The sequence below is a fragment of the Carassius auratus genome, unplaced genomic scaffold (assembly GCF_003368295.1).
Source record: "Carassius auratus strain Wakin unplaced genomic scaffold, ASM336829v1 scaf_tig00035914, whole genome shotgun sequence".
NCBI lineage: Eukaryota > Metazoa > Chordata > Actinopteri > Cypriniformes > Cyprinidae > Carassius > Carassius auratus.
Window position 1 is genome coordinate 27,196 of NW_020526273.1, and position 26,986 is coordinate 54,181.

The following is a 26,986-nucleotide window of genomic DNA, read 5'->3' on the forward strand; positions in this document are numbered from 1 at the left end:
ATGCAAGTGGACTCATTTTGCCTTTGTACAATGCCTTGGGATTAATTGGGATCCTGACAAGATGCAGTTCTTGAAGTCATTTTTTTATTTATTTAACGAAGTTAGCTTAATTGTTTGAGTCTCTGTAATCATTTAAATTTATTATTCTTGTTTTCTAGTGAAATTGCAGCAGCCCAGTATTTCCCTCAGTGATCCTGATGGACTGTTTCACGTGGGGCCTCAGGGGCCAGTGATCACCAGGGGTCACAGTTTCACTATCATCTGTTCAGCTCAATCTCAGTTTCCTGGAGGATCTTTTCAACTGATCAGAGGGTCAAGCATCACCAGAACTGAGTCAGCTGTCAGTCACTCTGCCTCCTTCTTATTTCCTAAGGCAGATTTTTCCCACGAGGGAAACTACAGTTGTGTTTATGAAGTCAGTGTCTCCTCACGCTCCTTCCGTTCATCTGACTCTGAACTGCTGCTCATCACTATCACAGGTAATGATGTATAAGAGTCTAAAAACAATCTGAACTGCTGGTAATGGAAGTTTAACTCAAACACGTCTCTCTCAGCCTCCATTTATCGTGTCATTGGTGCTGCAGTGTCAGCTGTTCTGCTCTTGTTGTCTGTCCTTATAATCAGTGGCTTAAAAACGGGGTATGCAGTATATATACACATGTATGCAGTGCATAGGAGCGCCACAATTAGGGAGGCGCCATTGTGGCAAGGCAAGTTTATTTATATAGCGCATTCCGTACACAATGGTAATTCAAAGTGCTTTACATAAAAGAAAGTAAAATAATAATGAAGAAAAATAATAACAAGAATAAAACAAGCAATTTTAAAACTTTTAAAATTATTAAAAAATTTACTTATTTAAAATTAATTTTAAACAATTAGAAAATGATTTTACATAAAACAAAATAAAAAACTGAAAATATAGTGCAATCAGTTCGGACATTACACAGTGCTCATTCAATAAATGCACAGCTGAAAAGATGATTTTTAAGTCTAGATTTAAATGTGACTAGTGTTTTAGCACATCTGATCTCTTCTGGAAGCTGATTCCAGCTGCGGGCAGCATAGTAACTAAAGGAGGACTCCCCTTGTTTTGTGTGAACCCTTGGTATTTCTAACTGACTTGATCCTAGTGATCTGAGTGGTCTGTTAGGTTTATATTCAGTGAGCATATCTCAAATATATTTCGGTCCTAAGTCATTTAGTGACTTATATACGAGCAAAAGTACTTTAAAATCAATCCTAAATGTAACTGGAAGCCAGTGTAAGGACCTGAGGACTGGTGTGATATGCTCAGATTTTCTGGTTCTAGTCAGAAACCTGGCAGCAGCGTTCTGGATGAGCTGCAGCTGTCTAATGTTCTTTTTGGGAAGACCGGTTAGGAGCCCATTACAATAGTCCACCCTGCTGGTGATAACTGCTGGCATGAACAAGTTTCTCCAAGTCTTGGCTGGAAACAAAACATCTAATTCTTGCAATGTTTTTTAAATGATAGTATGCTGATGAATGATAGTATGCTGATGAAACTAAGGTCTGTCTTCAGAATCACACCAAGATTCCTGACTTGATTTTTAGTTGTTTGACCCCTAGAGTCAAAGTATGCATTCACCTTGAACACTTAATCTTTGTTTCCAAATGCAATGACTTCAGTTTTTTCTTTGTTTAACTGAAGAAAGTTCTGGCACATCCAACTATTAATTTCAGCAATGCATTGGCAGAGGGAATCAATGGGGTTGTAGTCATTGTCATGGACGTCCACTTAGACTTATTATCTCCTATACTCACATAATAGCCTCTCCCTTCTAAGTATAACATGAACCATTTGAGTACCATCCCAGAAAGCCCGACCCAGTTTTCCAGTCTCTCTAGTAGTATTTTATGATTGACAGTGTCAAACGCAGCACTGAGATCTAGCAATACCAGCACCGATATTTTGCCAGAGTCGCAATTTAAGCGAATATCATTTATTATCTTAATGAGTGCTGTCTCTGTGCTGTGATGCAGTAGAAAACCAGATTGAAAATTGTCCAGGTATCCATTTGAGTTTAAGTATTTGTTCAGCTGCTTAAAAACTACCTTTTCTATAATTTTGCCCATAAAAGGAACATAAGATATTGGTCTAAAATTGCTCAAAATGGTGTTATCAAGATTGGACTTTTTCAGGAGGGGCTTAACAACTGCATTTTTTAAGGAGTTTGGAAAGGTCCCAGAAAGAAGTGAGGTGTTCACCACTTCTAAAAGAAGCACACTTTTGAAAAAAGATGTGGGAAGTCTGTCAAGATAGCAGGTTGACGATTTTAGGTGCTGCACTATGTCTTCCAGAATTTTGCTATCAACTGCTTCAAAAATAGACATAGTATCTTTTTGATATTGTGGCCTAATCTGTGTGACCTCTGCATTACTTGAGGATATGCCTTCCTGATATTGATGATCTTCTCAGAAAAGAAGGATGCAATGCTATTTAAGTTACTGTTTATAAGGTTTGAGAAGAGATTCTGTCTAGCCGTAACTAGTTTCACAGTAAAATCATGAAGGCTGTCTTTATACATGCTATAGTGAATTTCAAGTTTTGACATCCGCCACATCCGCTCTGCTTTTCTGCATTGTGTTTTCATAGTCTGAACTGCTGTTGATCTTCTCCAAACTGATTTCTATCTGTTTGTTTTCTTACTGATTATTATTGTAGCAATATTGGAGCTGCTTCATTGAGGACTGTTGCATTGCAGCTGTCTTCAAGCCATGTTTTGGGACCACAGGCTTTGGTGGTTGGGGGGCCGCCATTTTTTTGTTGATATCTGTGGGCTTGCAGCAAATGAGTGAGAGAGTTTAGTCCCAGCATACACCAATTCCTCCATTTTCTGTGAAAAGCACAGAAGTGGAGATGCTGGAGAAAGGGATAATGTGTCTGGTGAGATGGGCTGTGTCTCTGGTGTTTCCGATGGCTGTGATCTGTTGTCCTGGCTTCCCTGGCTGTTTTCCAGAAAGTTGTCTTTGGGTGGTGAATCTTGTAGCTGTTTTGATGCATCCCAGTCTGTCTGTGAGCAGCTCTGTGGGCAGGGCTCAGCCGGGAAAGTGTCTATCAGCAGTGCTTGTTTTGGCTGCATGATGTTATTAGTGTCCTTGTGGGATATGTCAGCCACATGATGACTCGGACCCGGTGTGTGGGTGCTGAATGGATTGACACACTCTGCTGAAGGATGACGGAGGGAGAAGTAGATATTGTCCTTAAACACTCTAGCACCAAGTATGTTTGGGTGGAGGCCATCCGGTTTAAACAATTGTCTATGGCCCCAGAAAAGATTGAAGTTGTCGATGAAATTTACTCCTTTATATTACAAGATCTTTGTAGCCATGTGTTCAGCCCAAGCAACCATGAAAACATATTTGTTCCCCTTGCTGGGAGTGGCCCACTGATGAACGACTGAACTTTGAGTCTTTGAAGTGTATCAAAGAGTTCACTGAAGTCCTTCTTAAGGAGTTCTCACTGCTCTTTCCGAATATCATTCTTCCCCACATGGATGATGATTCGATTTGCAGTCTTGTGCTTCATCAGAATATTCTGAAGTTCCTTGTTCACATCAGAGACCGTTGCTTGAGGAAGGCAGCATGTTGTTGTAGTCCTGCTACAGATGTTTCTGATAACAGTCACCCACTATCAGAGTCCTTGGCTCGGCTGCACTCTGAGCTGAATGCCACTGTCTGCTGGACCTTGAGCGCCTGTTAGTAGCGCTGTTAGCTGCTGGCTGAACCAATAGATATTAAATCACATTTGGGGATTCCTCACCCACATTCATTAATGCTTCAAACCTCTTCTCAAGATGTATAGGGGGTGGTTGAATGCCTGTATTCACAAGCCTTGTCATAGTCGAATCTGGGGTAGAGGAAGCTATTGCAGCAATACGAGAAACTTGTGACAATACGATGTCTCGTGTTCCTTTGGGTCTCGCTCCCTGTTTGTGCCATCGATTAGTGTGGCGATCAGTTTCGGCTTGTTCCTCTACACTTGGTATAAACTGTTGAGATTCAGAAGATTCATGGGACTCACCAGCTGTATGTTGAGAGGGTCCATGACGATGGTCTGCTAAGTGTTCTGTCTGTTTTGGAAGTCCAGCAAGTAACTTTGTTTCAAGAAACACAATCCTTTGTAGAAGTTTGCAGCAGTTCATGCAACAAGTAGATCCAACAGGAGCCATTTTCTCTCTCTTGTGTTTGAATGTAGGCAGTTGTTTTCCCGTCTCTGGAATGTAAGCTGCTGGCAGTGGGAGGAAAAGTTTTCTTTTTGTAGTATTATTCCAGTCCCAAAGAGTTTTTAGTTTTAGCGTTTGTGCCAAAAATCTGTTGTTTGTACAGAGCTCTATTTAGGTATGACAAAAGTGCTGCAATGAATTCATTTTGAAAACTAATAGAATGTTAAACACGGACTGATATTTTCAGAGTCCATTGATTGTTTACAAATTCAGTGAAGGTTGACTATAGTTATCTTCATGTCTCATCCAAGATTTTGGGGGTGTTAAAACCCAGAACAAAGCTTACTGAGCAATAAAGTTATAGTGAGCCCTTTTATTAATATACCTGGAGTCTAGGTAATACCAAAAAAAAAAAAAAAAAAAATTTGTATCTATCTATCTAAATTACAGTTATACAAATTAATTGTATTTAGCTGTGTTTTAGGCACTAAAACAGTCCAGTACTTTTGTGCCACACCAGACTGGTTGCTGCCCCCTTCCTGTCTACCATGAAAACATCCTGGATCAGCCACTGATGGAGAGGGCAAATATCAGTTCATTTCGGAGAAAAATAAAAAAGAAAAAGAAAAAAAACCTGTTTGTGAATGGCTGTTTGATTTACATTTGAGATAAATTAAGATTGTAAAAAAGGTTACAGATCGGTGGTAGCAGCAAAAGCCAGGCAGATGAAGCGTGCTGTCCGGAAGAGTGTCATTCAGCCAGGTTTCTGTGAAACACAGAGCAGCAGAGTGTGAAAAATCCTTATTTGTCCAGGAGAGCCAAAAGAGTTTGTCAGTTTTGTTGGGTAGAGAACAGAGATTTGCCAGATGGATGCCAGGTAAATTTCTCCATTACACAATCTGAGAGATCAACTAACTTTTCCAAATGATTGATTAGAATGTCCATCTTTAGACACTTAAATCTAAGAGGGCAAGATCTGAGAGCTTATTTTCATCAGAATGTATTCTGAATTGAATGACTAATTATTTTTTATAAGGGCAATTTCGGTACTGCATTAAACAAAAACAAAAAACAAACAAAAAAAAAACAGACTGAATCTCTTAACTAATAAAATTATCTTGAAGGAGTGAAATGAGTTTTTTTTGTGCTGCAAATTCCCTTTTGAGTATCTTACAGAGTTTAGAAATCTGGCCAAGACACTACTTAACCTGTGAACCGTCTCTTGATAAATTACTTGAAAATAGTAACTATATGATATTATACCTTTAGTGTTTGGCCCATAGTATTTTAAAATAATAATAGAAGAAGAAAAACAATAAGGGCTGTGCACCTTTTTCCTTGCCTCCTAACAATATCAAACACTTACGATATAGGGCAAATTTACTAATTAGGCTCAAGTACCCATTAAGCACACTTCCATTTTTTTTTAACTCAGATTATAACAAGAAAAAATTATGTATTATTCTACTTCTACTATTATTCTGACCCAAATAGTCAACGTTTTGTTGCTTCGATAGGAGGAGCCAGATTCGACTACCAATCTCACAGTCGAATATTCGAGGGGTGTTATGATTATGCAATTTTTGCTATATGGTGCTCAAATGTCTGATTTCACATAGAACAACTGTCTTTTCCCAAAGTTAATATACAGCCTATTAAGATAATGCTGTAAATAAGAAAGGAGATTTAAATAAATATTTTTACATGCGTAAATAAATCCAATCAACGCTATAAGATGTTCTAGTAACAAGATTTTGTCACAGTGTCTGGGTTCTGTTCCCTGGGTATCCACTAGATGTCCTCCTTTCCCACGGTGTCTGTCACTTCATTAACCACATTCCTCACGTCCCTACCTAAATCATTGCACCCAGCTGTCACTGGTTATCAGTCATTACACTCTGTCAATTTCCCATTAGCGTTTGTCTCTCCCTGTGTATTTAACCCGGTCTGTCTTAGTATGTGTGACGGAGTCCTTGTTCATTCATGTCCGTCATCTTGTCGTGCTCTTGCCTTGTGTCCTTGTTTGTTTATGTTTGGTTTGGTTTGGTTTTGTTTGGTATCGCCCCCTGCCTTGACTGTTTATTCTCTTTGGATTGCCCCTTAAACAAAGACGTACTCGCATTTGGATCTCTCCCTGTGTCTCCTTGTATCACCGGTTGTGACAGATTTGGGAGTGCATCAGATACTTAGCCTAATCAACAGAGGTGGACCACAATTTAGTAATCAATATCACAGTATAAATATCTCTGACTTTCCTCTATCCATTGACGGTTTATCAGCATCCCTCCTCCACCCCATCTCCTCACTTCGAGTTTATAATTAGACGGGGAAGGGGTGGTACTCTAGGTTCAGCAAGCCAAATACACATACCATACCTCAACAAATTATATGTAAGCATGAACTCGTGAAAGATTTAAAGGCAAAATGTATTGTGATCCAAAAATGCGCCATGAAGGCCATCTCTATAGTGTCCAAGCTTGGTGCACCGCGCAGAAGCTTTGCTTCGAGTTTCTCATTTCTCCTGCATGTCATTGGATGTTTTAGCCATTGCCTCTTAGTGTAACGATGAGTCAGAGACATTCAGATCCATTTGCAGAACTTTAAGAGAATGGTCGGACAGACAGTAATCAGGAACGGTGTCCGGTATGTCAGGGATAACCAGAATCATTAACAGTAACAAGCAGAGGTCAGGGCAGGCAGCAGAGAATCAGAGTCTGTAAAAACAATCCAAGATCACACACGGGAAGAACAAACACAGGAAAAATGCTATGCATACTCTGCCAAAAGTTCGAGGATGCCTAGAAAATTTCCATTATGAGCTGAACTCAACAACTCATAATATCTTCCGAATGCCAGTCCTCTCTCCCCTTAAAACTTGACTGATACAACTATGCCATAATACTTGTTTACAGTATTCCTTCTCTGAGTCCATTTATTGAATTAAATCAATGGTCTCTGTGCCCTTTGAGCACCTATGTGACATTTGGCTATATGAAAGGCTGAGTGATGCATTGGTAAAACTCCTAGCGTTCCCACCGATTGCCCTATCACTCACAGATGCGGAGTATTTGCTGCTTTAATTTTGGAAAGGAGCTGCTCCTTTTCTGATAAGAATAGACTTCACTTTATCACTAGACATGTATTTCTATAAAGCGGGGTCTGTAACTTTGTCGCACTATATATATATATTGTCAAGGGGTGAAGAATCACTCGATAAGAGGTGCGTGAATTAAATGCCCCGGAGGGTGGATTTATTGATAAATGTAGGGTGCCTGGTGAATTGTGCTGATCCGCTTTCTGGTGGCTGGTGCTTCCCGTGTGCTCTCCGGTGCCAATCAAGGTGAAAGTGGGTGTCCTGACGTGCTCCAAAGTGGATGTTCGCTGTTTTCTGCGAAGAAATGAGAGAGGGATTAGACCAGCGTTGCATTCGGTTCAAGAGCGTCTTCTGAGTGCAGCATGTGCTCCTTTTGAGTGTGCTGGCTGATGGGGAGCAGCTGTGACCGATCAGCTGTGACCGATCAGCCGGTGACGAGGACATGCAGGTGTTTTGCTTTGGTTTCCAGGGCGACGCTGATTCCTCTGGGAGTGCTCGTCACAATATATATATAAATGAGAAGATAAAACAATAAAAGCTGAAATAGGCAATTATAAAGTGAAAATTAAATTAAAAAAAATAATAGATTTAATAAAAATGTATTTCAGTAATTAAACCCAAATTTTGAAACTCATGTATAAAATAAATTCAGTGAACATAGACTGAAGTAGTTTAAGTCTTTCGTTCTTTTAATTATGATGATTTTGGCTCACATTTAACAAAAACCCACCAATTCATCTAAATAAATTCCAATACTTCATAAGTATGTTCATTTACTGTACATGTTCTCAATATTCAATTCAATTCAATTCAAGTTTATTTGTATAGCGCTTTTTACAATACAAATCGTTACAAAGCAACTTTACAGAAAATTACGTTTCTACAATATTTAGTAGTAGCTAATAGTTTGTGCACATTTGACAGGATTTTAGAAAAAATAAAAATAATAATAATACTACAAGACGTAGTCAGCTAGACGATGAACTATCAATATTATTAATTAAGTTATTATATGATGCAGTCACACATTTAGCAATAATTGTTAGTTCTGTTTGTTGATTCAGGGTTAGCATCATCTGGGGTCCTCTGAGGGTCAGCATCATCTTTTCTCAGGTGTTCTGGATCCAGACTGGAGCTTGTGTAAATCCTAGTTACCACGGGATGTAAATAAACATAGAAACAAAATAGAGACATCATTAGCATAGCTGCTGATCCAACAAAGTAAAATTAGTTTAACCCAAGCTAATGAATAAAAATGCACCTTTGATCAGATGCAACTACACTCACAATTTAAAAGATACATTATTCGTATGCTTGGCGAAAGAGATGTGTTTTTAATCTAGATTTAAACAGTAGAGTTGGGTCCGAGTCAACCTTTGTCGAGTACGAGTCAAGACCAAGTCCACAAACATCGAGTCCAAGTCCGAGTCCGAGTCCAAAAGGGGCCGAGTTGGACTCAAGTCCGAGTTCTTAAAGGCCGAATCCGAGTCGAGTTCGCCCGAGTCTAGAAAGTAATTAAATTAAAAAAGAGTATAAATTGGTATTGTACATTTTTACATTCTATTAATATTTTAACCTTTCAACCCATTAAACCAATGGCAATATAAAAATGTAATAAAAAAAATACCACTGTTACATCTAGTCATTGCCATTGAACATTTTTATTTTATGTCAACCTAACTAGTTTCCTATCAAAAAAGTTTTCAAAGGTTTTATTGTATTACAAGTGCATGAAAATACAAATGAACCTATTTTATTATTGTATCACACTATATTGTCCTCCAGTTAAAGATGACATTTCAGTTATTTAATGCCTCTCCCCCACATTTGACAGAGGTAAAGTGCAGCCAATGAGGAGATCCTTAATGATGGCATTATGAATTTCTTGTTGTCTTGGAGAACTTGCATCATAAAGTTGCATTGCTTGTTTGGTCAGTTCTGGTCTTGCAAATCCTGCAATGCTGAGCTGTGCAGCATCTGTTGGTTGCTGCTGCTGTCTTTGGTACTCGGTTGCATCGGTTTTCGGATCACCAGTACACTGAACCGAAAACCGTTTCTTTCGGAGGCGTCCGATTTGAGAACCGATGAACTGATGATACTGCGCATGCGTGTAATTTTTCAAGTATTTTGTTAAACATCGGAAAGTGTGATAAAACTATAAAAAAAAAGAAAAAAAAATATATATATATTATATATATATATATATATATATATATATATATATATATATACGTTTTTTTTTTTTTTTTAAGATCGGGGCTACATGTTTCTAATCTGTATATTGTAGATTATGTATGGGCCAAAGGGGTTTTCAGGGAAGTTAGACAATAATTAAGACTCTAAAGACATGTTTAATATGAATAAGGGATGATTTATGAAATATCTGCACTGTATTTATAGTTAATGATGACAGATTCACAAACTGAGTTTGTAGTAAACAGAACATGAACATGAGTAGAGCAGCTGATGATACTGAACTGCAGCACGTGCCGGTGTCCTGACATTTTATCCTACCCTGTCAGATTTTCCTACCCGGGTTTTGAGCGATTCGCGTTCTCGAGTCAAGAACCGTTTGTATCAGTTTTCAGATCATCAGTAAACTGAACCGAAAACCGTTTCTTTCGGACGCGTCCGATTCGAGAACAGAGGAGCTGATGATACTGTTCATTCGTGATTCAGCATGAAGCCGAATGACTCACAGCGCGTCTGAACCGAACTGATTCTTTTGGTGATTGATTCTGAACTGATTTTGTGCTAATGTAATGAGTGCGGGTAAACCGAGGGCTTGAAGGAACGGCACTCTGACGAAACGTAAGTTCATTTAATAACAAATAAATCGCAATGGATTATGTATCCGGTGAACTGTTTTTTTTTTCAACCGGTTTATTGAATCAAACCGTCCGAAAGAACCGGTTCGCGGAAAAGAATCGAACTTCCCATCACTAATCCACATTGATATCCAGTGAGTGGTGCGTTTGTTTCGTCTGCAAGCAGGAGACTTCTGCCTGCCGGTGTGGTGCAGTAAAATGACAGAAGGGGAGACATTCATTAATTTATCATTTCAATTTTATGCTGGTTTTATTGTTACACGTGACGCGGACTCGACTGTACTCGGAATATTTTCCGAGTCCAAAATGTTCAAGTCCGTGTCAAGTCCGAGTAAAAATTCACCCGAGTGCGTGACAAGTCCGAGTTCATTCAAAATTGGACTCGAGTCCGGACTCGAGTCCGAGTCCAAGTTCGAGTACCCCAACTCTATTAAACAGAGAGAGTGTCTGAACCCCGAACATTATCAGGAAGGCTATTCCAGAGTTTGGGAGCCAAATGTGAGAAAGCTCTACCTCCTTTAGTGGACTTTGCTATCCTAGGAACTACCAAAAGTCCAGCGTTTTGTGACATTAGGGTGCGTGATGGGTTGTAGCGTGGTAGAAGGCTAGTTAGGTATGCAGGAGCTAAACCATTTAGGGCCTTATAGGTAAGTAATGATAATTTGTAACTGATACGGAACTTAATAGGTAGCCAGTGCAGAGACTGTAAAATTGGGGTAATATGATCATATTTTCTTGACCTCGTAAGGACTCAAGCTGCTGCATCTTGGACTACCTGTAGCTTGTTTATTGACGAAGCAGGACAACCACCTAGAAGTGCATTACAATAGTCCAGTCTAGAGGTCATGAATGCATGGAATGCATGAACTAGCTTTTCTGCATCAGAAACAGATAACATGTTTCGTAGCTTGGCAATGTTTCTAAGATGAAAGAATGCAGTTTTTGTAACATTGGAAATATGATTTTCAAAAGACAAATTGCTGTCTAATATAACACCCAGATTTCTGACTGTAGAGGAAGTAACAGTACATTCGTCTAGTTGCAGATTGTAATCTACAAGATTCTGTGTAGTGTTTTTTGGTCCAATAATTAATATCTCGGTCTTATTTAATTGGAGAAAATTATTTGTCATCCAATCTTTTACATTTTTAACACACTCTGTTAGCTTAGATAATTGGGAAGTTTCATCTGGTCTCATTGAGATATATAGCTGAGTATCATCAGCATAACAGTGGAAGCTAATTCCGTATTTTCTAATAATATTACCAAGGGGCAACATGTATATTGAAAATAGAAGGGGACCTAGGACGGACCCTGGTGGCACTCCATATTTTACTGATGATAAATGAGATGACTCCCCATTTAAGTAAACAAAATGGTAGCGATCGGACAGGTAGGATCTAAACCATCTTAGAGCCAGCCCTTGAATACCTGTATAGTTTTGTAATCGATCTATGAGTATGTCATGATCTATGGTGTAGAACGCAGCACTAAGATCAAGTAAGACTAGAAATGAGATGCAGCCTTGATCTGACGCAAGGAGCAGGTCATTTGTAATTTTAACAAGTGCAGTTTTTGTGCTATGGTGGGGCCTAAAACCTGACTGAAATTCTTCATACAGATCATTTTTATGCAGGAAGGTGCTCAATTGAGCAGACACAACTTTTTCTAAAATTTTAGACATAAATGGAAGATTTGAAATAGGCCTATAATTTTCCAGTACACTAGGATCTAGTTTTGGTTTCTTAATAAGAGGCTTGATAACCACCAGCTTGAATGGTTTTGGGATGTGACCTAAAGATAACGACGAGTTAATAATATTGAGAAGCGGTTCTTCGGCTACAGGTAACAGCTCTTTCAGTAATTTAGTGGGTACAGGATCTAATAAACATGTTGTTAGTTTAGATACAGTGATAAGTTTATTTAGCTCTTCCTGTCCTATATTTGTAAAGCACTGCAGTTTATCTTTGGATGCGATGGATGAAACTGAAGTGTTAGACGCTGTAGAATCTACATTCGCTATTGTATTTCTAATGTTATCTATTTTATCAGTGAAAAAATTCATAAAGTCATTACTATTTAACGTTGGTGGAATATTTGAATCAGGTGGTGTCTGGTAATTTGTTAACTTAGCCACTGTGCTAAATAGTTTGTTTTGGTTATTTTCTATGAGTTTGTGGATATGCTCCTGTCTATAGCTGGACATACTGTTTTTCCATGCAATTATAAAAACTTCTAAGTTAGTTTTTCTCCATTTGCGTTCAAGACTACGAGTTACTTTCTTGAGAGAGTGAGTATTACTGTTATACCATGGTACAGTACAATACTTGGTAGGGGCTCCTTTTGCTTTAATTACTGCCTCAATTCGCCGTGACATGGAGGTGATCAGTTTGTGGCACTGCTGAGGTGGTATGAGCTGGTCAGCAGAGGGAAGCAAGAAGTTAATAATAATAATAATAATACATTTTATTTATAATGTGCCTTTCACATGCTCAAAGTGCTACAACATACATACAAAAATAGTTAAACAATCAAACAAACATTGCAGTAAAAAATAAGTATAAAAAATTCACAATTTATAAATTAAAAGCTTGAGTAAAAAGATGTGTCTTAAGAAGCCTCTTAAAACAACCCACAGAAGCAGCATCCCTGATAGACGCAGGTAATGTATTCCATAACTTAGGCGCATTACAGGAAAAGGCCCTTCCACCCATAGTTCTTAATTTACAACGACGCTGACACAGAGAGAGAGAGCCAGCAGAGCGGAGAGAGCGAGCAGGAATGGATGGAGTAACCAAATCACAGATGTAATCTAGAGCCAGCCCATGTACTGCTTTATAAGTTAAAATCAGAACTTTAAAATCAATACGTGACTGAACTGGAAGCCAGTGCAGTTGCTGGAGCACCGGTGTAATGTGATGACGTGTTGAGGCGTGAGTCAAAACATGTGCAGCAGAGTTCTGAATATATTGCCACCTCTTAATAGAACTTGCTGGTAAGCCCGCAAAGAGAGAGTGTAACGCCACGCCAGCAGAGGGAGCCCTCTCCCGAGTACTGACTGTGTTCCGCTCCCTCTGCTTCACCTGTACTTCCTGTTTGTTGGATATTTAAGCATGGCCGCAACCTCTATCACGTTGCGAAGTATTGCCAGCCTGTCTGCCTTACCGAGCGTTTTTCCCATTGCCATAGTTTTCCTTATTGTGTATGATCTTTGCCTGGTTTCCTCGTTACTGCCTTTGGATTTGCCCACTGTCTTGTTGTTTGGATTGGACTGCCTATCTGTGTATGATTCTCTGCCTTCTACGATTACAACTCTCTGCCTACTGTTTGGATTTATCTGCTGTGGATATTATTAAACTGCACATGGATTCTAACGCCGCCTCCGCGTCATTACATAATACTTCGCCACCGAAGAATCCAGCAGAAGTAACAGATCTACAGGCCGCGTTGGCTTATCAGAACAACGTTCTCAAAGAGTACTGTGATCAACTGGCTAACGCTCCAGTGGCTAATGAGTATCTCACTCGATATCTACGATCACTACCACCACCTATGCCCACAAAGGTACAGTTTGCTCTTGCTGACAAATTCAATGGTTCTGCTGAACAATGTAAAGGTTTCATTCGGCAGATTGAGATCTTTTTCATTTATCAAGAGGGTAGCTTTGACTCTGATGAGAAGAAGTGTGCTTTCCTCAGAACAATTGCTGCTCAGAGTGGATGGAATGACGTAGTGCTTTAGGCCATGTTTCGTCGCAGTCTAAGTCTGGAGCTATAGGCAGAGCTCGCTTGCAAAGGTGAGGACTATTCTTTTTCTGATTATGTCACGTTGGCTATCAGGATCGATAACCTCATCCGCACTCACCGCCCTCAATCCAAGTCTATGAACATCATGCCTATCTCTCTAAATACACAGATGTCTGAATCAGGTCATGTCAATGTTCATGCCAATTCTGAGCCCATGCAACTAGGAGTTACCAGGCTGTCATCTGAAGAGAGATCCAGAAGATTCACCCAGAAATTATGTTTCTACTGCGGTAGTGCAGCTCACCACAACGCAATGTGTCCACTCAAAGCCCGGAGGGACTACACAGAGAACGGTTGGGTGAGTGTTTCCAAGGACAATATTAAAAATCTCACTACCATGGTTAAGATAACTACTGGAAACAACTCGTTTGAGTTCTCAGCACTGATTGACTCTGGCTCAGCACTAAACGTCATTCACCGGGACCTTGTTAATACATACCACATCCCCGTCCTACCATGTGACCCACCTATTGAAGTAAAAGCAGTGAACAATAAACCCATTGGAAGCGGTATCACCCAACAAACACACCCTTGGTGAAATAGGCAGATAGGCCTATTTCACCAAGAGACTATTATGTTCTATGTCATTGACTCACCATGCCACAAAATCATCCTTGGATATCCCTGGTTATCTGTTCATGACCCAGCCATCTCCTGGCAGAGTGAAGAGATCAAGCATTGGTCGCCATTCTGTTTTTCCACATGCCTTAATAACGTCCTTTCTAAGCCCTGTCTCACTACCAGTGTCGAAAGTCCAGAATGTAAGCTTGTCACCATACCACCCCATTATCAAGATCTTCAAGAGGTCTTCATCAAAACCAAGGCCACTCAACTACCATCTCATCGTCCGTGGGACTGCGCCATAGAACTATTACCCAACGCCATGCCACCCAAGAGTAAGATATATCCACTGTCACTTCCAGAAAGTCAAGCTATGGACGCATATATTGAGGAAGCTCTCAGCTCTGGGTTTATCCGTCCATCCAGCGGCAGCAGGATTCTTCTTCGTGGATAAAAAGAATGGAGGACTATGCCCTTGCATCGATTATCGAGGTTTGAACAATGTCACTGTCCAGTTCCGTTATCCATTGCCACTAGTTCCAGCAGCACTTGAACAACTTAGAGAAGCCAAGATTTACACCAAACTGGACTTGAGAAGTGCCTATAACCTCATTAGGATCAGGGTGGGTGACGAATGGAAGACTGCATTTCTGACCACTAGGGGGCACTATGAGTACCATGTTATGCCGTATGGGCTAGCCAATGCACCTGCGGTATTCCAGTCTTTTATGAATGAGATTTTCAAGGACCTCTTGAACAAATTTGTGATAGTCTACATAGATGATATCTTGATCTATTCCAAGTCCGAAGAGAAACACAAGGGTCATGTTAGGACAGTACTCACCAGGATATTAGAGAATCAACTCTATGTCAAGGCAGAGAAATGTGAGTTCCATGTATCAAGAACCTCCTTTTTAGGCTACAACGTCAACCATCAAGGTGTGGAAGTGGATCAATCCAAGATCAAGGCAGTCACTGAATGGCCACGACCTACCACCATGAAAGAACTTCAACGCTTTCTAGGATTTGCAAATTTCTACCAACGTTTCATAAGGAACTATAGCATCACAGCCGCACCTTTGACATCATTATTAAAGGGAAAGCCATCCAAGTTGAAATGGACTGATCAAGCTACACAGGCATTCACTAACCTCAAGAACAGCTTTTCCACTGCACCTATCCTGAAACACCCTGACCCCAACTTGCCATTCATACTGGAAGTTGATGCCTCCGATTGTGGGATCGGTGCAGTACTCTCTCAACGTCACGGACAACCAGGCAAGCTCTTCCCCTGTGCTTACTTTTCCAGGAAACTCACGGATGCTGAGCAAAACTATGATGTCGGAAACAAGGAACTACTGGCTATGAAGGCAGCCATTGAAGAATGGAGGCACTGGTTGGAGGGTTCCGCTCACCCCTTCCAGGTAATCACTGATCATAAGAACCTCGAATATATAAAAAGTGCTAAAAGGTTAAATCCTTGCCAGGCTCTCTGGTCCCTGTTTTTTGCCAGGTTCCAATTCGTCAGACGCCCTGTCCAGAAGACATGACCACCCATTGACTGATCACCAACCTGAGTCTATCCTACCACCATCCATCATCATAGCACCAGTTACGTGGGACATAATGGAGGAGATTCAAAGGGAACAACACAATGAACCCACACCTCAAGGTTGTCCTGCCAATAGACACTATGTTCCATCCAGGATTCGACCACGAGTCTTACAGTGGGTCCATACATCACTGTGTTCAGGGCATCCAGGTATCTCTCGCACACTACACCTCACGCAGAATTCCTTCTGGTGGCCTGCTATGGTTAAGGATGTAGCAAATTACGTCAAGTCATGTCCTGTGTGTGCACAGTCAAAAACCCCCAAGGAACTCCCATCAGGTCTGCTACAACCCTTACCCATACCACAGAGACCCTGGTCACACTTGTCTATTGACTTTGTCACCGATCTACCCCCATCTGATGGTTTCACCACTATCCTTGTAATTATTGACCGATCCTCTAAGGCATGTAGACTCATACCGCTGAAAGGTCTTCCCACAGCCATGGATACTGCTCAAGCGATGTTCCACCACGTCTTCAGGAATTACGGTATCCCCGAAGATATTGTCTCTGACCGTGGAACACAATTCACGTACCAGGTATGGAGAGCTTTCTGTAATCAACTGGATATTAATGTCAGTTTGACTTCAGGTTACCACCCTCAATCGAATGGACAAGTGGAGAGACTGAATCAGGAGATCGGCAGATACCTCAGATCCTACTGTGGACGTGAGCAGCATCGGTGGTCAGAGTTCCTTCCATGGGCAGAGTACGCTCAGAATTAATTGAGGCATTCATCCACAGGCCTTACACCGTTCCAGTGTGTGCTAGGATATCAGCCCCCCATGTTCCCGTGGTCTGGAGAACCGTAATTAGTACCATCAGTTGATGACTGGATTCGTCGGAGCAAGAGGGTATGGGATAGTGCTCATGTACGTCTGCAAAGAGCAATCAGGAGTCAGGAAATTCAGGCCAATAAAAGACGTCGTCCACATCCCCCCTATCAACCGGGACAAAGGGTCTGGCTCTCCACTCGGGACCTCAAGTTGCGGCGGCCCAGTAAGAAACTCAGCCCACGGTACGTAGGCCCATTTAAAATCTTGAAACAGATTAATGCGGTCACTTATGAACTGGAGCTGTCTGTTAACTACCGTATCTCTCCCTCCTTCCATGTTTCCCTCCTGAAACCGTTCCACCCGAATACTGACCCCAACGTCGAGAACCGGGAGCCACCTCCACCGCTGGACATTGATGGAACTCCGGCTTATGCGGTAAAGGAGTTGTTGGACTCCAGACGGAGAGGGGGTCAGCTTCAATACTTGGTGGACTGGGAGGGATACGGTCCAGAAGAGAGATCTTGGGTGGCCGCCCACGACATACTGGATCCCTCGTTAATTCAGGAATTTCATCGAGCCAGACCCGATCGTCTTGCACCGCAACCACGGGGACGTCCTCGTAGAGCGCCAGGAGAGGGAGCCCTCTCCCGAGTACTGACTGTGTTCCGCTCCCTCTGCTTCACCTGTACTTCCTGTTTGTTGGATATTTAAGCATGGCCGCAACCTCTATCACGTTGCGAAGTATTGCCAGCCTGTCTGCCTTTCCGAGCGTTTTTCCCATTGCCATAGTTTGCCTTATTGTGTATGATCTTTGCCTGGTTTCCTCGTTACTGCCTTTGGATTTGCCCACTGTCTTGTTGTTTGGATTGGACTGCCTATCTGTGTATGATTCTCTGCCTTCTACGATTATGACTCTCTGCCTACTGTTTGGATTTATCTGCTGTGGATATTATTAAACTGCACATGGATTCTAACGCTGCCTCCGCGTCATTACAGAGAGTTACAATAATCAAGCCTTGACGTGATGAAAGCATGGATAAGCTTCTCTGCATCAGGCCTAGAGAGAAATGGCCTAATGCGCGCAATGTTTCGCAAAGTTATCCAAGATTTCTTGGTAAACGGGTGCAATGACTTTGGTTTTCAAAAAAACACAATGGACCAACACCAGCAGATGACACTGCACCCCAAATCAATACAGACTGTGGAAACTTAACACTGGACTTCAAGCAACTTAGGCTATGAGCTTCTCCACCCTTCCTGCAGACTCTAGGACCTTGGTTTCCAAACGAAATAAATTAAACTTGCTCTCTTCTGAAAAGAGGACTTTTCTACCACTGAGCAACAGTCCAGTTCTTCTTCTCATTAGCCCAGGTAAGATGCCTCTGATGTTGTCTGTGGTTCAGCAAATTCATTGACACGTCTGTGTGTGGTGGCTCTTGATATCTTGACCTCAGTCCATTCCTTGTGAAGTTCACTCAAATTCTTGAATCAATTTTGCTTGACAGTCCTCATAAGGCTGCAGTTCTCTCAGATGGTTGTGCATCTTTTTCTTCCCCACTTTTTCCTTCCACTCAACTATCTGTAAACATTCTTGGATACAGAACCCTGTGAACAGCCAGCTTCTGTGGCACTGAATGTTTTTGATTTACACTCCTTTTAAAGGGTTTCAATGATTGTCTTCTGGACAACTGTCAGATAGCAGTCTTCCCCATGATTGTGTAGCTGAGTGCTCGACTGACTCCTCTATTTGGCAGTGTTCACACACTCCTGAAGGGTGCTTATTTATTAAGTGCAAAGTTTTATTAAGCCTAGTATGTCCTACCCTTAGCCTTGTCCAAATGTTCTCCTCTTTATTGTTTCTTCTGGCTATCCTTCCTGTACCCACATTTTGCTGTAATATATAGAGATGTCGCCCTGTGTTTCCTGTATCCCAACTGTTCTGCCACTCCTTAATGATGCTTCATTTAATTATTCCTTTTACTTCAGACTTACTGAGTGGAACGTACAAGACCACCTCCTGCATCAGTGCCTGTTTTGCTAATGTATCCACATCTTCATTTCCTTTAATCCCTCTGTGTGCCGGAATCCACATAAATGTTACCTGCATGTTCATATTTTTAATTCTGTACAATATTTCATAGATCTCATTTACTATATCTTGTCTGCTGTTAGATGTAAATGACTGCAGTGACATTCATGCAGAGCATGAATCAGTACATACAATAACTTTTTTAATTTGTAATTCTTCTACCTTCTCTAATGCTATTACAATTGCCAACATCTCAACTGTATACACTTATAGATGATCTGAAGTCCTTCTCTTACCAGAAACATGTAATGTAGGAATACTAAAACCAAAACCTGCTTTCCCTGTATTAGGATCCTTGGATCCATCTGTATATATTTGAACATATGTTTGATATAGTGTTTGTATTCTATCTTCCACCAGTACTGCTATATTTCCAAATCCTTTTTGCACCCTGCATTTTTTCCAGGAAATATAAATCTACTGACACTGGAGGAAACAACCAGGGTGGTGTCACTAATAATGGCACTGTCGGGATATATCCACCTTGATTTAATGTCATGTCTCAAGCTATTTCTTCACATCTCCATGCAAAGCATCCCCGTTTAGGTCTTTCACTCTCCCAACATGGGAGAAGTATCTTAGTTGTAGGATGTCGATCCCCAGAATGCCCCTGTAAATTTATCCAGTAGTGCATCATTAACTGCTTACGTCTAATGTGCAACGGCATCTCCCCCATCTCAACCTGAAGAGCAGCCACAGGAGTTGTTTTCATAGCCCCAGAGCATAGTCTTAGAGCTTGAGCTTACACCACATCCAACTTCATTAATGACGTTTTTGCTGCCGATCCATAAGCAATGCTCCCGTAATCTAATACTGATCTTTTCAATGCAATATACACATTTTTACTAGCAGGCCTACTTGCCCCCCATTCTGACCCTGTTAAGCATCTCATCACATTTAGTATCTTTTTACACTTGGTATTTACCCTTCTGATATGTTCATTCCATGTTAACTTGTCATCAAACCACATACCAAAAAACCTAAAAACTTTTACTTGCTCTATTTATTGCCCATACATCTTTACCTGAGCTTCAACCCCTCTGTTTCTAGTGAAAAATACTGTCTTGGTTTTCCCAATTGCAAACTTAAATCCCCATGCAATTGACCATCTCTCCACCACATTAATTGCCTCTTGTATTTTACCTTTAATATGATTAATGTTCCTTCCCCTTTTCAATAAGGCTCCATCATCAGCAAACAGTGACTGTCCGATATCCCTCTGTACTTGCGAAAAAACATCATTAATCATTATGGAAAAGAGTATAGGGCTAATAACACTGCCCTGAGGAGTACCATTATCTACCATGTATCTTCTTGAAACAGCTGTCCCAATTCTTACTTGTATACTTCTTTCATCCAAGAATCCCTTAATCCAATTATATGTCCTACCTCCTATTCCTATCATTTTTAATTTTATCATTACTCCCTATTATTTTAGCTCGTTGTACTTCCATTCCCTTTTCATCACCTCACATCCACCGTAAGCCACACTATGACTACCCCCACAATTACAACACTTTGGTTGCTCGTGATTACAATGACCATACTAATGATCATCTCCACATCTTGCACTCCTTCTTCTGCCTTTATATGTTATCGCTGTATGTCCAAACCTTTGACAGTTATAACACCTCATTGGCTTTGGAACATACTCTCTTACACTATAACTCAAAAAACCTAGTGTTACATTCTTTGGGAGCACTTCCTCCTCAAACTCCAGAATCACAAGCTCACTGTCCTTCCTCACTCCCTCCCGAGTTATCTGCATCCTTCGGACACCTTTTAGTAATCCTCCTTTAAGATTTGCTTTGATTTCCTCCATTGTAACCCCGACTGGTACCCCCCATATCACTCCCTTACTCCACATGTTTCCTTTTTCAATTTGACTTGTACTTATTACTTTAAACCTCCCAATTTCTTTAATCCTTCCAGCCCGCCCTCTCTGTTCTTCATTTTTACAACCGATCATTAGATTACCATCTCTCAAAACCTTGGCTACTATAATATCCCCGAACTGGTTTCTCAATACAATTGTTAATTTCACCGGACTTATTGACAAAATTCCCCTCTCCTCACCAAATCTCAATATGATTTTAAACTCTAGTCCTTCCATACAATTATCGTTTATTACTTTCCCATAATCCTCATTACTCCTTGCCCTCTTTGTACTGATCCCAGCAAAAGTATTTCCTCCTTTGTCCCTCTTTTTTTTACCTTCTTCACTTATATCCATACCCCCCTCACTATCACCCATATAAGTCCACTCTGACCCATTCTCAACATAGTTGTGCCTACCCGCTGCCTTCTCCCTCTTCTCCATTTTTAGTTGACTTCTTTCCAAACTCCCACTTCCATACGCTCCTTTCTCCCAGGATCATCCGTCAGTTATTTATTTGTTTATTTATTTAACACGTTTGAACCATTCACCCTAGCTCGCAAAGTTCCAGTGTCGTCAACAATCCAGCCGGCGTCCTCACTCGATCAGCGATACCGGAAGCGCGCCGAAGATCTTAGCCGAGTGAACCAAACTGAGAGACCATTTTGAAAGCTCAGGAAACCTTTGCAGGTGTTTTGAGTTGATTAGCTAATCGGCATGTCACCATATCCTAATTTGTTGAGATTAACGACATTAATCAGGAAATGCTTAATGACACATTCTCACAGAACATTCTTGCTTGGCTTTGATGCAAGGGGTGGAATGAATGTAAACCACATTTTAAGTCTAGAGGCAGGTTAAGTTTGCATGAGACTGCAAGACTGCAAGACGCAGGCACAATGGGTATACACGTATGTCTAGTGCTTTTTTACATAGAAAAACAATGTAAAAGTAGTGCATTGTTATGGAAAAATACGTTCTGTGGCCTCCAAGTGAGTTTAACCAAAATGTAAAATCTTTACCATGCTAAAACAGACTCATTTGCTCTCTCTGTGCCCTCCTTATTCACATATCTTTATTTTTTATGTTGTTGTCTCAAGAGTCTACACTATAAGATTTTTACATCACCAAAACAAATTGTGTGCAATGGCAATAAATATCTTTCTGATTCTGGCAAATAGTACTTTTTCCTGTACAATTTACACAAAGAAAGAAGCTCAAAGAGTGGTTCATATAAATATAATTTGAAACAGGACGGGACAGACAATTGTTCTACACAAGGCAGTTGCTAGCAGGGCAAAAGGCTGTGACATTTCTAGGGGCCCTGGGCTTGAAGGGTCCCCCCTTCCAGAACACATTTTCAAGGGGGCCCAAAGCAACAACCTGCACTGGGCCCTGGATACTCCAGCTACAGCCCTGGTTGTCACTAGTTAAAAATGCTTATTTAAACATCCTTTGAAACTTTTGGGATAATGTAAGTAAACAAGTCAGTGAAATATATAGCACTGTTCTAGTGGTTGGATATTTTAAATAAAAAAATCTTACATATTGTGCCTTTAAGTTTCACTATAAGCTCTAAGTGACAGAGATGCATTTTTGCGGCAGGGATTTAAAACTTTAACAAGTTAACTTAACAAGTTCAAGTTCATTTATTTATACTGCACATTTAAACACTCAAATTGAAAGACTAGATTTTTTAGATCATGTAGATAATAGTGAGCTTTACAACATTTCAGCCGGTTTATATATATTGTGTATTTATATATTATTTATCTTGTATAAGAAGCATATGGTTGAGTTGCGCTGCAGCGCTTAATTGTACAGTGATTCTCTTCAGCACACAGTGTGAGTAATATTAATAACTCATATACATAACATAAGAACACTGTTATAATAAAATGCTGTGAATTTTTAGAGTTGAGTTGCCGTGTTTCTGCATGTTGTTGTGTGAAAAGCACGTAGACAAAATTAGTTCATTCAGAGCCGCACAGACATTCGGGGCATTTTGTGTAGATAGCCTATACGTTGTGATATTAACGTTATGATGTTTATATAACCAAGCGTATTCTATATGAGAAATTATTATTTAAATCCCTTTGATTAAAAACCTGCTATCGAATAGGCAACTTCATTCTACTGGTCATCTTCAGCAAGCATTACATACCTCCTGTAATTCCAAATCAGTCAGATTATTGCACACTGAGATATGCTGCCCTACAAAGGCAAAGTGCAGTAACTACGCTAACACTGAAACTGAGAAAACTGCCAGTCAAACATGTTGTTGGTAGATTAGTGGCAATGCATTCATTAAAAGCCTTTTTAGGATGAAATTTTTATAGATAAAAACATGACCATTGATGTGACCTTTGACCACTTATACTACACTCTGCCTTTGGATGACCTTACACAATTTAACACTATTGCAAAAGCAAAGTGCAATATATATATATATATATATATATATATATATATATATATATATCAGATTTAAAAAAAAAAACTAGTTAATCCAGCTTTCGTTTTTTGTTTCTTACTACATGTTGATTGTTTTTAATAACTTTAATAGTTTTATTGGTGTATGCATATGTTAAAATTACAACGTAGTAAGCCTCAAGATCATCTTATCGCTATGCCACAAAGAGTTTTTCTTATTTTATTTAAAAAGTAATTAATTACAGACCAAGTAGTTAAAATTCACATAATTTACAAACAAGTTAAATATAATTAGGGATGCCATAAAGGAAAATAAGGGATAATTGTGATTCTCTATAGGAAAATAAGAGATGCTCAAAATATTTGTACTGTAGCACATCCATGTCTGCAGTTAAGTATATAAAAGGTGTATAAAATTTTCTCAGAAACAAAAAAAAAAACATAATATATATTTACATTTACATTTACATTTACATTTACATTTACGCTTTTATCCAAAGCGACTTACAAATGAGAACAATAGAAGCAGTCAGGTCAACAAGAGAACAACAACAGTATACAAGTGCCATGACAAGTCTCAGTTAGTCTAGTACAGAACTCTTTATTTTATTTTTTTATAAATGAAAAGACAAGAAAAGGAAAAGTGCTAGTATTAGTTGATATTAGTTGATTAAGTGCTGGCGAAAAAGATAAGTCTTTAGATGTTTCTTGAAAATGAGTAAAGCTGTACGAATTGAGACTGGGAGGTCATTTCACCAGCTGGGCACAGTCCAGGAAAAGGTCCTTGAGAGTGATTTTGAACTTCTTTGGGATAGCACCACAAGGCGTCATTCACTTATTCACAAACTTCTGTAGGGCACATAAGATGTAACCAGTGAGTTTAGGTATGTTGGTGCTTTGCCAGTGGTCGTCTTATAGGCAATCATCAGTACCTTGAATTTAATGCGAGCGTATATTTATGAAACAGAATCAGATCCCGAGGCTGAAATTGAACAAGAGCAGCAGCATCAACGACTACAGCAGGATGTCTCTATGTAGAATGTATTGAAACTGTATATATTTGCTTAGTGGTTTTGGAAAATGACTAAGTTCCACTTTATGTCGTCTTTTTTTTTTTTTTTTTTTTTTTTAAGGTGTACATTCGGAAAGTGCAGTTTTATGCCAACATTGCATGTTGTTTACTTGATGCGCTTACGCGCCGATAGCTAAGTTAACAACACAGAGATATTTGAAGCAGTTTTACTCACCGCCTGCGGTTCCAACACAAGATCGTGACCCTTTTTCGTTGGGACTGCATTATCCTTAAGAAATAAAAGATTTGCAAATCAGGTGTCAAACTGGGCCTTGTTTGTAAAACAAGCATCTTCAAAATGCAGGGAACAAACACAAACACTTGCACAACTCCGTTGATGCTCTGTAAAAATAAACTCCATCCACTGGTCCCTTAATGCTGTTTTTTTTTTGGGGGGGGGGGGTAATCTGTGCAGGGTTGTCTTGCCGTGGCAACCAAAAACACACCTCTTTTGTGACATTTCACTCTCGCTCTGATCAGTGAATGTCTGTTGTGCTTCCGGCAGAAGTGCCCTTAGGACCCATATAAGGACATTCCGCTCCATCTAACGTCACACAGAGCCATACTCGAAAAAAACTTTCCGAAACTTGTGACAAACCGGAAGGAGTATTTTTTTTGGAACAAAAATACTCCTTCAAACGTACAACTTAATTTTTTTAACTTTGTCCATGTTTAGCATGGGAATCCAACTCTTTAACAGTGTAAAAAACTCAGTATGCATGAAATAGCATTTCACCCCCCTTTAACATATTTATGTACAAATATTCTAAAGGGAATTTCAATGTCATACAAAAAATGTCACACACATTACACACAAACCATTGGCCTGTGAAATAGTGAAAGAAGTCATCGCTCAGGTAGATTTTCTTGCCTCGCTGGATGTTGTGTTCATGATAATCATGTTGTTTGCATTACCTCCAACTGATTTACTAAAATCAAAATGCGGTCGGTGAAGGGAATTGCAGGCAACGTGAGTCCCATTAGCTGTGAACCGGGAACGACCAGGCGGCAGAGGATTCTTAAAGCCTTCCTCGAATGTGTTAACAAATGAAACAGTGATTCATGCAAACTAATAATTATTTATCAGTTAAGAATTTGTTATTTGTATGGTCTGGTAGTCATATGGTATATGACTGAATAGGGGACAAACTGGATTCTGTAGGCTATAACTTTCATACAGAATGCTTTGATGAATTATATAACTTTACCGGAGCCAGCTAACTTGTCAATAAAATTGGATTAGCTACCAAAATTGTGGAGAGATGTCTGAAGCAACAAACATCAATGCGATTATAAGTCAGATTACTATTAGTTACTGCAGTTTGCATTTGGATGGCAGTATGGGTCTCTGTGTGTCCAACAGCCAATTTGAAAGCTGTCTAAAAAGTCATACGGCAGTGTCATACGTCAGCAGTGTTGTGAACGCCACTTCAAAAGGAGATATTTTATTTAACAGAAATCACGTTTTGAGAACTACAACGAACGACTCGTTTGGACTTCAATGAATATTTTCCAGGATTTTGTGACGAGACCTGGTTGTGCTGCAACAGACAATGCAACAAGTGTTATGATTATGTGGAAGACGCGCAAGCTTTTCAAGGCAGACAGAGTCATAACAATCATCCAGGTTTAAAACGTGCTCAAATTGATTTGAATTTGATGTAATTTTTACACTGAAGCTTGCAGGCAGCTATGGTAAGGGAATTACATTTCCCGACCAGGCGCCAAGTGCTGCCAATCACAACACACTCTGGCCCAGTCAACCAATCACTGCACATTACATATTTCAGAAGGTGGGCCTTCATTTGATACAAGCGATACAATACACTATACAATACATGCCAGACTGGGGAGAGAAGTGTTGTAATAATGTGACATAATAATAATATGTGAAAAATATGTGTTTTTCGAATAACCTATTATGAGAGCCTGTTCCAGTACACCCCCAAAACAAAATCAAGACTTTGTAAAAGAGCATAATAACTTATCTTTAATAATGTACATTTTAATTACAATGGTTTTGTCATTTAAAATAAAATTAAATATTTTTGTGTGAGAGATTAATATTTTATTTTAACATTACTTCTTGAAATAATATTGTGGACTTAAAATGTCTGTGTAGTTTTTGGAAAGCTTAAAAGGGACGTTTACATCCAGTACAAATACAAATACAGCATGTATGCAGAAAAAGGGCTATGGATTAAATCTTGATCTTGAAAAATTGCTGTTCTTGAAGCCATTTTTATTTGTTTACAACTGTTTGAATTTATTGTTTGAGTCTCTGTAATCATTTAAATGTATTCTTCTTGTTTTCTAGTGATCTTGCAGCAGCCCAGTATTTCCCTCAGTGATCCTGATGGATTGTTTCATGTGGGGCCTCAGGGGCCAGTGATCACCAGGGGTCACAGTTTCACTATCATCTGTAACGCTGATTCTCAGTATCCTGGAGGATCTTTTCACCTGTTCAGAGGATCAAGCATCACCAGGACTGAGTCAGCTGTCAGTCACTCTGCCTCATTCTTCTTTCCTGAAGCAGATTTTTCCCACGAGGGAAACTACAGTTGTGTTTATGTAGTCACTCTCTCCTCACGCTCCTTCCGTTCATCTGACTCTGAACTGCTGCTCATCACTATCACAGGTAATGATGTATAA

The 26,986-nt window shown here is 39.9% G+C and overlaps 1 protein-coding gene across 1 annotated transcript; it reads left to right on the forward strand.

Annotated features, from left to right (window-relative positions):
* Positions 1 to 26,986, forward strand: LOC113082386 (uncharacterized). The gene is made up of 3 exons (XM_026254048.1): positions 1 to 25; positions 159 to 479; positions 26,652 to 26,986. Exons 1-3 carry the CDS (start codon positions 1 to 3, stop codon positions 26,984 to 26,986), a joined length of 681 nt encoding a protein of 226 aa, XP_026109833.1.